At 44.2% G+C, this 13,711-nt stretch overlaps 1 protein-coding gene across 1 annotated transcript; it reads left to right on the forward strand.

Annotated features, from left to right (window-relative positions):
* Nucleotides 1-761: 761 nt before the first annotated feature.
* Nucleotides 762-13,285, forward strand: ik (IK cytokine). Its single transcript, XM_029448943.1, has 20 exons — nt 762-921; nt 1,655-1,721; nt 1,807-1,899; nt 1,973-2,032; nt 2,134-2,301; nt 3,710-3,824; nt 4,122-4,192; nt 4,662-4,708; nt 5,014-5,177; nt 6,309-6,417; nt 6,557-6,596; nt 6,679-6,883; nt 7,090-7,108; nt 9,983-10,061; nt 11,514-11,597; nt 11,690-11,747; nt 11,977-12,065; nt 12,151-12,259; nt 12,368-12,402; nt 13,131-13,285. The coding sequence occupies exons 1-20, from the start codon at nt 912-914 to the stop codon at nt 13,156-13,158; spliced, it is 1,650 nt and encodes a 549-aa protein (XP_029304803.1). The 5' UTR covers nt 762-911; the 3' UTR covers nt 13,159-13,285.
* Nucleotides 13,286-13,711: the final 426 nt, after the last annotated feature.

Here is a 13,711-nt window from a genome sequence, read left to right on the forward strand (position 1 = left end):
CGGGCCCCGCCGGGGGACAGCTAACAGGAGATACCACTGGTCGGCCCGCACCGGCTATAGGGGGCTTGCTAACAGCTACAGTTGCTAACCGCTGACTTACCATGGTGCGGAGATGCTCATCTATCCCTCTAAAACTCGCCTCCAACCCTGCGTATAAACTACATTTAATACACGTACCATTATCACTAAAGGAGGCAGAGCAATAGCTAAACATGAAACACACCGAGCAGGAGAGAGCAGAAGAGGGAGATGCCATCGCTAGTTGCCGAGCTACAGCAGCTAACATTAGCAGAGCCGAACGGAGCGTAAAGAATTGAGGATTTAGCGAGAGTCGCTAAGAGAAGGAGGATAAGGAGAGAGTTGTAAGTGCTTAGGAAGTACAAGTATAGGTTTAGATAGATGACAGGTAATTAGCCGATGTGATCAAGAATATAACAACATTAACTGGGTCAAGCTGGAGCTGCCGAAGTATGCTACCAGCAACACAGAAACATTAACAACTGGAAATGACGCGCTTACCGTAAACACAGGAGAGGCGCTCTCTACATCCCACCCCGCATATAGTGTTTTATATCCTTAGTTTACATGGCTCTTCTGTCTGTGCTGTGAATATTTTAATGAACAAACCTGGATGAATCAGTTTAATAAATTATGCAATAGAACGTTTCTCCAGCTGCTCCTGGAGAGCCTTCAGCAGCAGGAGGTGCAGTGCCGTTGTCCGCCTGCAGGGGCAGCACGCCGCTGTTCTAACAGGATATGACGTCACATCACAACAGACTGAACTTCCGGTGAAGAAGCTAACCGATAGCAGCGCAGGTATCAAATAAACAACGTGAGGTTTAGTTTCTCTTCTCTGACTGGAACCAGCTCCTCTTCAGCCCGAAGAAGAGCACCGACACTCCGCCGCAGAGATGCCTGAAAGTGAGTCCGAGCTCCGGAAGCCTGTAGGCTTTAGATCTGTTAGCATGTTAGCCTAAATTAGCACCATGTTAGACGACCTGTTAGCTAAAGCGATACAGTTCAGTTTAATAAAACAAATAATCCTGATGAACTAAACATGAGTATGAATAAATAAATGTATGTCTTATTAAACTGCACAAAGACACTCTCTTCCTGAGGCTCAGTTAGCTTAGCTCCCCCCTACTACTCACACTTCACACCAAACTCCCTTCATATGTTTGTCATTTTAAAGCTCCCTGACTCGTTAGCAGAGACACCGCGCTGATGATATGATTTTAATAACACCGTTTATTCTCTTTTCACATCGGCTCCACTGCTGCATCCCGTCACAGTATATACATTACATGTTTTATTGCACATACGCAGTTTAACATATAAAAGGATAATACAATATTTCTGATGCTGGGCTGTAACTAAGATATAACTTTATTATTCCAAAGGAAATCATTTTCTCCCCGAAGAAAAGTTTTTCAATCAAAAATATGCAAATTATTTAGCATTATTATTATTACCAAATCTGTGTAGAGCAGATAATAAATCTTACAGACAAAACGAGCTGAAGAAATTCAACTACAAGTCTTTAAGTTAGTTGTAATGCACTCCACAGTTTACACTTTAGTAAACCCTGAAGTAGAATAATAAAATAATATGATCTGCATTTTAATGCTGTCACCAACATGTTGTGTGTTTACAGCTGAGAGTTACTCCAACCCTCTGGCTCCTGAGGGCCATGAGCTGGACGACCACAGGACTGCTGCTCAGTGAGTATCAGGACTGTGTGTGTGTGTGTGTGTGTGTGTGTGCTAACCATGTGTGTGTGTGCTAACCATGTGTGTGTCTCTCCAGGTCCAAACTGACTAATGATGACTTCAGGAAACTGCTGATGACGCCAAGGGCGACGCCCTCCTCGGCCCCGCCCTCCAAATCCAGACACCATGAGTGAGTGACAAGCAGCAGTAACTGAGGAAGATGATGATGATTAAGGAAGTAACAAGATTGTTTTTTCTCCCAGAATGCCAAAGGACTACAACGAGGATGAGGATCCTGCAGCGAGAAGGAGGAAGAAGAAGAGGTGACATGTTACAGAATTATTTATAATGTATCTGTTCAGATCATCCAGGGGATCCCGTCATGTTGTTGGTTATTAATTATTGATTTTCTGTGTTGTTTCAGTTACTATGCTAAGCTCCGTCAGCAGGAGATGGAGCGAGAGAGAGAGCTGGCTGAGAAGTACAGAGACCGAGCGAGAGAGAGACGAGACGGAGTCAACAAAGACTACGAAGAGACAGAGCTGATCAGCACCACCGCTAACTACAGAGCTGTAGGACCCACGGCTGAGGCGTGAGTAATGCTATGCTAACGTTAACTACAGAGCTGTAGGACCCACGGCTGAGGCGTGAGTAATGCTATGCTAACTACAGAGCTGTAGGACCCACGGCTGAGGTGTGAGTAATGCTATGCTAACGTTAACTACAGAGCTGTAGGACCCACGGCTGAGGCGTGAGTAATGCTATGCTAACGTTAACTACAGAGCTGTAGGACCCACGGCTGAGGCGTGAGTAATGCTATGCTAACGTTAACTACAGAGCTGTAGGACCCACGGCTGAGGCGTGAGTAATGCTATGCTAACGTTAACTACAGAGCTGTAGGACCCACGGCTGAGGCGTGAGTAATGCTATGCTAACTACAGAGCTGTAGGACCCACGGCTGAGGTGTGAGTAATGCTATGCTAACGTTAACTACAGAGCTGTAGGACCCACGGCTGAGGCGTGAGTAATGCTATGCTAACGTTAACTACAGAGCTGTAGGACCCACGGCTGAGGCGTGAGTAATGCTATGCTAACGTTAACTACAGAGCTGTAGGACCCACGGCTGAGGCGTGAGTAATGCTATGCTAACGTTAACTACAGAGCTGTAGGACCCACGGCTGAGGCGTGAGTAATGCTATGCTAACGTTAACTACAGAGCTGTAGGACCCACGGCTGAGGCGTGAGTAATGCTATGCTAACTACAGAGCTGTAGGACCCACGGCTGAGGCGTGAGTAATGCTATGCTAACGTTAACTACAGAGCTGTAGGACCCACGGCTGAGGCGTGAGTAATGCTATGCTAACGTTAACTACAGAGCTGTAGGACCCACGGCTGAGGCGTGAGTAATGCTATGCTAACGTTAACTACAGAGCTGTAGGACCCACGGCTGAGGCGTGAGTAATGCTATGCTAACTACAGAGCTGTAGGACCCACGGCTGAGGCGTGAGTAATGCTATGCTAACGTTAACTACAGAGCTGTAGGACCCACGGCTGAGGCGTGAGTAATGCTATGCTAACGTTAACTACAGAGCTGTAGGACCCACGGCTGAGGCGTGAGTAATGCTATGCTAACGTTAACTACAGAGCTGTAGGACCCACGGCTGAGGCGTGAGTAATGCTATGCTAACGTTAACTACAGAGCTGTAGGACCCACGGCTGAGGCGTGAGTAATGCTATGCTAACTACAGAGCTGTAGGACCCACGGCTGAGGCGTGAGTAATGCTATGCTAACGTTAACTACAGAGCTGTAGGACCCACGGCTGAGGCGTGAGTAATGCTATGCTAACGTTAACTACAGAGCTGTAGGACCCACGGCTGAGGCGTGAGTAATGCTATGCTAACGTTAACTACAGAGCTGTAGGACCCAGTGCTGATGTTAACTACTTTGTGTATGTTTTCTGTGTAAATTAATTAATATGTATATTTACTGTTTATTTCAGAGATAAGTCCGCAGCAGAGAAACGTCGTCAGCTGATCCAGGAGTCTAAGTTTTTGGGAGGTGACATGGAGCACACTCACTTGGTGAAGGGTCTGGACTTCGCTCTGCTGCAGAAGGTGAGGCTTCACATTTTATCCCAACACGTTAGCACGGTTAGCGTCTGTGACAGTTTAATCAGACAAAGAATCAATTCAGGGACATTTCATTTAATGCCAAAGTGTTTGAGATAAAAATATATATATTTAAGGCTTTTCCAAGCAAATAATGATAAATGTTTGTTTGTGATTGAATCAGCATTTACATATTTAGTCCCCCAGGTTAGCATTAATGCTAACATGTAGCCACACCAGATCTACATTGTGAAAGATTTGAGTTCCGTGTGTGTGTGTGTGTTGTGTGTGTGTGTTTTGCAGGTGAGAGCTGAAATCACCAGTAAAGAGAAAGAAGAAGAAGATATGATGGAGAAAGTCCAGAAGGAGGCCAAGTATGAAACTGATCCAAAGCAGGGGACCCCCAAACTGATGGAGCAGGGACCCCCTCTATGATTTAGATGATATGATATTCGTACCAGATATAATAATTATAACAAACTGATTTCAGTTTTTATACAGTTGCTGCTGTTTGTTTACAGTTGAGGTTGTTGTGTTAAACGTGTTTTTCCTTTTCAATCCTGAGAACATCTGCATCACAGTCTGTTCAGATAACATCAACCTGTCTGTCTGCAACCTGATGCATCTATACCTGTCTGTCTGCAACCTGTCTGTCTGCAACCTGTCTGTCTGATACCTGATGCATCTATACCTGTCTGTCTGCAACCTGTCTGTCTGATACCTGATGCATCTATACCTGTCTGTCTGATACCTGATGCATCTATACCTGTCTGTCTGCTACCTGTCTGTCTGCTACCTGTCTGTCTGATACCTGATGCATCTATACCTGTCTGTCTGCTTTAGGAAAGACGTGGAGCCGGAAGAGAAGATTGAGTTTAAGACTCGTCTTGGTGAGTCTGATCTGCTGCTTTACTACACACTTTACTACACACTGTACACACTGTATACACACTGTATACACACTGTATACACACTGTATACACACTGTATACACACTTTATACACACTGTATACACACTGTATACACACTACTACACACTGTACTACACACTACTACACACTACTACACACTACCACACACTACCACACACTACCACACACTACCACACACTACTACACACTGTACCACACACTACCACACACTACCACACACTACTACACACTACTACACACTACTACACACTGTGCTCCTCAGGCAGGAACATTTACCGCGTGGTGTTCAGGACGGGGCTGGTTGAGAGGAACGAGCTGTTCCTGCCGGGCCGGATGGCGTACGTGGTCGACCTGGACGATGAGTTCACTGACACCGACATCCCCACGACGCTGATCCGCAGCAAGGCCGACTGTCCGAGCATGGAGGTACTCGAACGCACCTCGGCTCCTCTGAGACGCTCTGTTATATTATATCTTCAGATTATATAATGAGTGTATTCTTTAATCTGATCTATCAATTAGGAACTTCTTCAGTCAATGACCTGAAAGTTATAGTAACAGATCTAAGGCTCCGCAAGAGGACGTGTGTCATTAACACACCTGTGTCTGTCTCCACCTGTGTGTGTGTGTGTGTGTGTGTGTGTGTGTCTCCTTCTGTCTCTGTATGTGTCTCCTTGTGTGTCTCTGTGTGTCTCCTTCTGTCTCTGTGTGTCTCCACCTGTGTGTGTGTGTGTGTGTGTGTGTGTGTGTGTCTCCTTCTGTCTCTGTGTGTGTGTGTGTGTGTCTCCTTGTGTGTCTCTGTGTGTCTCCTTCTGTCTCTGTGTCTCCACCTGTGTGTGTGTGTGTGTGTCTCCTGTGTGTCTCTGTGTGTCTCCTGTCTCTGTGTGTCTCCACGTGTGTGTCTCCACGTGTGTGTCTCCTTGTGTGTCTCCTTGTGTGTGTCTGTGTGTGTCTCTGTGTGTGTATCCTTGTCTGTGTGTCTCCTTGTCTCTGTGTGTCTCCTTGTCTCTGTGTCTCCTTGTCTCTGTGTGTCTCTGTGTCTCCTTGTCTCTGTGTGTGTCTGCTTGTCTCTGTGTGTCTCCTTGTCTCTGTGTGTCTCCTTGTCTCTGTGTGTCTCCTTGTCTCTGTGTGTCTCTGTGTCTCCTTGTCTCTGTGTGTCTCCTTGTCTCTGTGTGTCTCCTTGTCTCTGTGTGTCTCTGTGTCTCCTTGTCTCTGTGTGTCTCTGTGTCTCCTTGTCTCTGTGTGTGTCTGCTTGTCTCTGTGTGTCTCTGTGTCTCCTTGTCTCTGTGTGTGTCTGCTTGTCTCTGTGTGTGTCTGCTTGTCTCTGTGTGTCTCCTTGTCTCTGTGTGTCTCCTTGTCTCTGTGTGTCTCCTTGTCTCTGTGTGTCTCTGTGTCTCCTTGTCTCTGTGTGTCTCCTTGTCTCTGTGTGTCTCCTTGTCTCTGTGTCTCCTTGTCTCTGTGTGTCTCTGTGTCTCCTTGTCTCTGTGTGTGTCTGCTTGTCTCTGTGTGTCTCTGTGTCTCCTTGTCTCTGTGTGTCTCCTTGTCTCCATGTCTCAGGCTCAGACGACTCTCACTACGAACGACATCGTGATCTCGAAGCTGACTCAGATCCTGTCGTACCTCCGTCAGGGAACCCGACACAAGAAGATCAAGAAGAAGGACAAAGGTCATTTATTTACACCTGTTGTTAGATAATACGTTTATAATAATATGTTTAAATATGTTTCACCACAGATTGTAGTTCTTGTAGTTCTGAAAGGTGCTAAATGTTTGATCGTGGCTTCCAATGCTAACGTGTGTTTCAGGTAAACTGGATGATAAGAGGGCTCCTGAGGCTGATCTGAGGTCAGTTCACGTCAACATCCAACTCTTTCTCTTTGGTGCTTCACACACTCTGCATCACACTTTGTCTCTGCTTGTATTTCAGTATCTTTGAGGACATCGGGGACTACCTCCCGTCCGCCACCTCGTCCTCCAAACCTCCCAAAGACAAAGACAGACACAGAGAGAGAGACAGGGAGAGGGAGAGAGACAGGGAGAGGGAGAGAGACAGGGAGAGGGAGAGAGAAGAAGAAAGCAAGAGCCGAGCAAGACACAGTTACTTTGAGAAACCACAAGGAGACGAAACCCAGGTCAGCCATTATTATTATTATTATTACTGTTGTTGTTACAGTTATCATATGTTTTGTTTGTTATTAATGTTGTTGTTTTATTATATGTATTATTATTTTTGTAAGTATTATTGTTTTTAGTACTTAACATTTAACATTGAACATTAGTTAACATTATTATTGTTATAATATTATTGTCTGAAACTTACCTCTCCGTCTTTCTTCAGGTTCTGGAGGTGGAGGAAGGTATTTTATATTTTATATTTTATATTTTATATTTTATATTTTATATTTTATATTTTATATTTTATATCCATCCATCCATCGTCTACCGTTTATCTGGGGTCGGGTCGCGGGGGCAGCAGCCCCAGTAAGGAACCCCAATCTACCCTTCTCCGGGGCACATCCTCCAGCTCCGACTGGGGGATCCTGAGGCGTTCCCAGTGAGGAGATATAATCTCTCCACCGAGTCCTGGGTCTTCCCCGGGGTCTCCTCCCAGCTGGACGTGCCTGGAACACCTCCCTAGGGAGGCGCCCAGGTGGCATCCTTACTAGATGCCCGAACCACCTCAACTGGCTCCTTTCAACGTAAAGGAGCAGCGGCTCTACTCCGAGTCTCTCACGGACGCCAGCCACCCGTCTGAGAAAACCCAATTTCGGCCAATTGTACCAGTGATCTCGTTCTTTCGGTCATGACCCAGCCTTCATGACCATAGGTGAGGGTAGGAACGAAGATCGACCGGTATATTGAGAGCTTTGCCTTCTGGCTCAGCTCTCCTTTCGTCACAACGGTGTGGTAAAGTGACTGTAATACCGCCCCCGCTGCTCCGATTCTCCGGCCAATCTCTCGCTCCATCGTCCCGTCCCGAGGTACTTGAACTCCTTCACTTGGGGTAATGGCTCATTCCCTACCCGGAGTAGGCAATCCACCGGTTTCCTGCTAAGAGCCATGGCCTCAGATTTGGAGGTGCTGATCCTCATCCCAACCGCTGCACACTCGGCTGCGAACCGATCCAGTGACTGTTGAAGGTCACAGACCGATGATGCCATAAGGACCACATCATCTGCAAAGAGCAGCGATGAGATCCTCAGGTCACCGAACTGCAACCCCTCTCCTCCACGACTACGCCTCGATATCCTGTCCATGAAAATCACAGAAACAGAATTGGTGATAAAGCGCAGCCCTGGCGGAGGCCAACATTCACTGGAAACGAGTCCGACTTACTGCCGAGTATCCGGACACAACTCTCGCTTTGGGCGTACAGGGATTGGATGGCCCTCAAAAGTGACCCCCTCACCCCATACTCCCGCAGCACCTCCCACAGTATCACCTGGGGGACCCGGTCATACGCCTTCTCCAGATCCACAAAACACATGTAGACCGGATGGGCGTACTCCCAGGCCCCCTCCAGGATCCTTGCGAGAGTGAAGAGTTGGTCTGTTATTCCACGACCAGGACTGAATCCGCATTGTTCCTCTTCAATCAGAGGTTCGACTACCGGCCGAACCCTCCTTTCCAGTACCTTGGAGTAGACTTTACCAGGGAGGCTGAGAAGTGTGATATCCCTATAGCTTGCACACACTCTCTGGTCCCCCTTTTTAAATAGGGGAACCACCACCCCGGTCTGCCAACCCCTAGGCACTGTCCCAGACTTCCACGCAATGTTGACGAGGCGTGTCAACCAAGACAGCCCCTCAACACCCAAAGCCTTCAGCATTTCTGGACGGATCTCATCAACCCCTGCGGCTTTGCCACTGTGGAGTTGTTTGAATACCTCAGTGACTTCCATCAGTCTTCCGTCTTCACTCGAGTGTCCAAAACATGCGGCCTCAGATCAGATGATACGATTACAAAATTGATCATTGACCTTTGGCCTAGGGTGCTCTGGTACCACGTGCACTTATGAGCAACCTTATGTTCGAACATGGTGTTTGTTATGGCCATACCATGACTAGCACAGAAGTCCAACAACAAACGACCGTTCGGGTTTAAATCAGGGACGCCCTTCCTCCCAATCACGCCTCTCCAGGTGTCTCCATCATTTCCCACGTGTGCGTTGAAGTCTCCCATTAAGACTACGGAGACCCCTACTGGAGGGCTCCATTCAGGGTCTCCAAGAAGGCTGAATACTCCGAACTGCGGTTTGGGGCATAGGCACAAACAACAGTCAGAGTTTTCCCCCCCATAACCCGAAGGCGTAGGGAGGCGACCCTCTCGTCCACCGGGGTAAACTCCAACGTAGCGGCACTCAGCCGGGGGCTAGTGAGTATCCCTACCCTGTCTCGACGCCTCACACCTTGGGCAACTCCGGAGAAGAATAGAGTCCAACCCCTATCCAGGAGTACGGTTCCAGAGCCAAGACTGTGCGTGGAGGTAAGCCCCACCAGATCCAACTGGTAGCGATCCACCTCCCGCACTAGTTCTGGCTCCTTCCCCCACAGAGAGGTGACGTTCCACGTCCCCAGAGCCAGCCTCTGCTGCCCGGGTCTGGTCCGTGGCAAACCCGGCCACCAGGCGCTCGCTGTCGGGCCCTCCCTCTGGGCCTGGCTCCAGACGGGGGCCCCGAGCTTCCTCCGGGCAGGGTCTCTCCTTTCCTTTCCCTTTTTTTCATGAAGTCATTTTTGAACCATTCTTAGTCTGGCCCCTCGCCTGAGACCAATTTGCCTTGGGAGACCCTACTGGGAGCACTAGGCTCCAGACAACACAGCTCTCAGGTTCATAGAGACACACAAACCTCTCCACCACGATAAGGTGATGGTTCCCAGAGAGGACTTATTTTCATCTCTAAAAGTTTTGGCAGAGGATTTTTCACAGTTTTTAAAATGTGCTCGTTTTACCTTATTTTAATTTTTTATATAAAAAGGGTGGCCGTGACAATTTTTTTTTGTCCATGAATGAACACTTTTTTTTATTTTATATTATATATTTTATATTATATTTTTTATATTATATTTTATATTATTTTTAAAACCCCATCAGCATAACACAAATATCTATAACAATATATGTATAAACTAAATATGTAGATAACAATAGATCTATGTTTATATAAGATATCTGTATAACAATATATCTTTAATATGTTAACTCAGTACCTTGTTGTTCTGCTGTGTGTTCAGGTCCGGGATCCGTCAGAGACCAGATCAAGATCATTAACGAGAAGTTTGCAGGAGCAGCAGGCAGCCAGTGGCCGGAACCATATCCTTCTGTAACACATTATATACTTTTATATTGTTATTGTATTACTGCAATACTTCATATTGTATTTTATATATAATGTTGTTGTTTGTGTTGTATATGTTGTATGTGTTGTTGTACATGTTGTATATGTTGTTGTGGTGTGTGTTGTTGTATGTGTTGTTGTGGCGTGTGTTGTTGTATGTGTTGTTGTATGTGTTGTTGTTGTGTATGTTGTTGTATGTGTTGTATGTGTTGTGGTGTGTGTTCTTGTTGTACATGTTGTATGTGTTGTTGTTGTATGTGTTGTTGTTGTTGTTGCACATGTTGTATGTGTTGTTGTACATTTTGTATGTGTTGTTGTAGGTGTTGATGTTGTGTTATGTGTTGTTGTACATTTTGTATGTGTTGTTGTATATGTTGTTGTATGTGTTGTTGTTGTGTTATGTGTTGTTGTTGTACATTTTGTATGTGTTGTATATGTTGTTGTATGTGTTGTGTTGTTGTTGTACATTTTGTATGTGTTGTTGTAGGTGTTGTTGTGTTGTTGTTGTACATTTTGTATGTGTTGTTGTTGTACATGTATGTGTTGTTGTTGTATGTGTTGTTGTTGTATGGGTTGTTGTTGTATGTGTTGTTGTACATTTTGTATGTGTTGTATGTACATGTTGTATGTGTTGTTGTTGTATGGGTTTTTGTATGTGTTGTTGTTGTACATTTTGTATGTGTTGTATGTACATGTTGTTGTATGTGTTGTATGTACATGTTGTTGTACATTTTGTATGTGTTGTTGTACATTTTGTATGTGTTGTATGTACATGTTGTATGTGTTGTATGTACATGTTGTATGTACATTTTGTATGTGTTGTATGTACATTTTGTATGTGTTGTATATGTTGTTGTATTTGTTGATTTATGTGTTGTTGTACATGTTGTATGTGTTGTTGTTGTATATGTTGATTTATTTGTTGTATGTGTTGTTGTACATTTTGTATGTTGTACATGTTGTTGTATGTGTTGTTGTTGTACATTTTGTATGTTGTACATGTTGTTGTATGTGTTGTTGTTGTACATTTTGTATGTGTTGTTGTTGTACATTTTGTATGTTGTTGTATGTGTTGTTGTTGTACATTTTGTATGTGTTGTTGTTGTACATTTTGTATGTGTTGTTGTTGTATGTGTTGTATATGTTGTTTGTTGTATCTGTTGTTGTTGGTGTTGTTGTATATGTTGTTTGTTGTATGTGTTGTTGTATATGTTGTATCTGTTGTTTGTTTTATGTGTTGTTGTATATGTTGTTTGTTGTATGTGTTGTTGTTGTATGTGTTGTTGTTGTTGTATGTGTTGTTGTTGTTTGTATGTGTTGTTGTTGTTGTTGTATATGTTGTATGTGTTGTTGTTGTTTGTATGTGTTGTTGTTTTATATGTTGTTTGTTGTATATGTTGTATGTGTTGTTCCTTAACGGTGTAAACTGGTTCTCAGAGGAGAGACAGTAAAGAGCAGCTCGGAGATTTCTTTGGAGGATCAAACTCATACGCAGAGTGTTACCCTGCTACGTAAGAGAGAGACACACACACACACACACACACACACACACACACGTATTAGTACTTTAACTGCGTGTGTGTGTGTGTGTGTGTGTGTGTAGGATGGACGACCTGGCTGTGGACAGTGATGAAGAGGTGGACTACAGTAAGATGGACCAGGTAACTACAACTCCCAGCATGCGTCACTCCCTCTGTGTTTTATTATAGGGTTCCTGGAAAAGTCTGAAAAGGCTTTTAATTCAGTAAAATATGTCAAAATGATTTGAATGAATCTTTGAAAAATCTTAACTGCTCAGACTTGAAGGAGGATTTTTATGAATAATTCTTTCTGTTACAATTTACATTTTTTATATCTGTATTTAATAACATTAATAATAATGTGCTGCAGGGGAATAAGAAGGGTCCTCTGGGCCGCTGGGACTTCGACACGCAGGAGGAATATTCAGACTACATGAACAACAAAGAGGCGCTGCCCAAGTACGTGAGCTCAATGTGCCCTCAGCTCTGACTCTCAGGCTCTGTCTCAGCCTGACCGTGTTCATGATGAAGTTTGTCCCCGCAGGGCCGCCTTCCAGTACGGCATCAAGATGTCTGAAGGCAGGAAGACTCGCCGCTTCAAGGAGACCAACGAGAAGGCCGAGCTGGACCGGCAGTGGAAGAAGATCAGCGCTGTGAGCTCATATATTTATATTACTATATATTATTCATATATTTACAACACTATATTAATAATATATACATTATCAGTCAGCCTGTAAACAATAATATATGTGTTTCAGATCATAGAGAAGAGGAAGAAGATGGAGGCTGACGGGTGAGTGGGCCGATCAGAGGAGAGCGTGCCTGTCAAGTTATTTTCTAAATGTGCAGCTTTCCCTACTTGAAAGGGATGGAAACATCTACCCAAAGTTTTTAAACTGGATTTCACTCCAAAAGACCAAACTGCTCTTTTCCTTTTTCCTCCTTTCCTTTTTTGCAATTTCAGCAAAAGTCAGACAAGTTAGAGTCAGGTATTTAGAGTCAGGTATTTAGAGTCAGGTATTTAGAGTCAGGTATTTAGAGTAATTAAATACAATTATGCAGTCAGTTCTTAAATCACAAACGATATAAGAAATTAAACAAGCAGTTCTGCAAACATGTACACAATCAGCTCAGCGAGCCACACACGCACAAGCGCGCTACCGATCATGACATAAAGCCAGCGTCAATCAAACGAGTAGCGGCAGCGAGCTCCAGCAGGTAACAGTCTCTCAAGCTAAAAGGTTCAGCGTGTTACCGGCTGCCTCTTTGGTCTCGATAGATATTTGGGCCCTGCACAATCTTGGTCTGGATTTTGACGTAGTCACGAACACATCCTCTCTGCGCTTCCATAACGCCAAGCGGCGCTCTTTTAAATGGGACACTCAGGCAGATTGGTCACATCCGGTTTGTCCCATCACTATCTGGACAGCTCCAGCTTGACTTGACAGTGCCGTTTGTAAACAACAACAAACAGTAAATAAAGTATATATGTATATAATAATGTTGTGTTTGTGTTTTCAGGGTGGACGTGAAGCGGCCCAAATACTGAAGCCTCAATAATTGTGTTTGTTCGTGAAGTTCATCTTTAGTTCAAAGCTTCGTTTAAACATTTTAAAGTTAGAAACCTTCTGATGTGAATCATTAAACGTGAATAAATCTCAATGATCGCATTTAAAGTCTTGTTGTTTCTGTGTTATCAGGAGCTAAGAGTTTATTAAGGAGTTAAGAGTTTATTAAGGAGTTAAGAGTTTATTAAGGACTTAAGAGTTTATTAAGGAGTTAAGAGTTTATTGAGAAGTTAAGAGTTTATTAAGAAGTTAAGAGTTTATTAAAGAGTTGAGTTTATTGAGAAGTTAAGAGTTTATTGAGAAGTTAAGAGTTTATTATTAAGAAGTTAAGAGTATATTAAGAAGTTCAGAGTTTATTAAGAAGTTAAGAGTTTAAGGAGTTAAGAGTTTATTAAGAAGTTAAGAGTATATTAAGAAGTTCAGAGTTTATTAAGAAGTTATTAAGAAGTTAACCCTTTAACACCGAATGTGTCAGCGACGACACATTTTGCAAGCAAAATTTTGGATTACCGTAATTATGTCAAAGTTTATGTC

The sequence above is a fragment of the Cottoperca gobio genome, chromosome 14, assembly GCF_900634415.1.
Source record: "Cottoperca gobio chromosome 14, fCotGob3.1, whole genome shotgun sequence".
Lineage (NCBI taxonomy): Eukaryota > Metazoa > Chordata > Actinopteri > Perciformes > Bovichtidae > Cottoperca > Cottoperca gobio.

Coding starts and splice junctions, on each gene's coding strand:
- ik (XM_029448943.1), top strand. Junction 12,066..12,150: donor AACAAAGAGGCGCTGCCCAA/GTACGTGAGCTC, acceptor TTGTCCCCGCAG/GGCCGCCTTCCAGTACGGCA. Junction 12,260..12,367: donor AGTGGAAGAAGATCAGCGCT/GTGAGCTCATAT, acceptor TATGTGTTTCAG/ATCATAGAGAAGAGGAAGAA.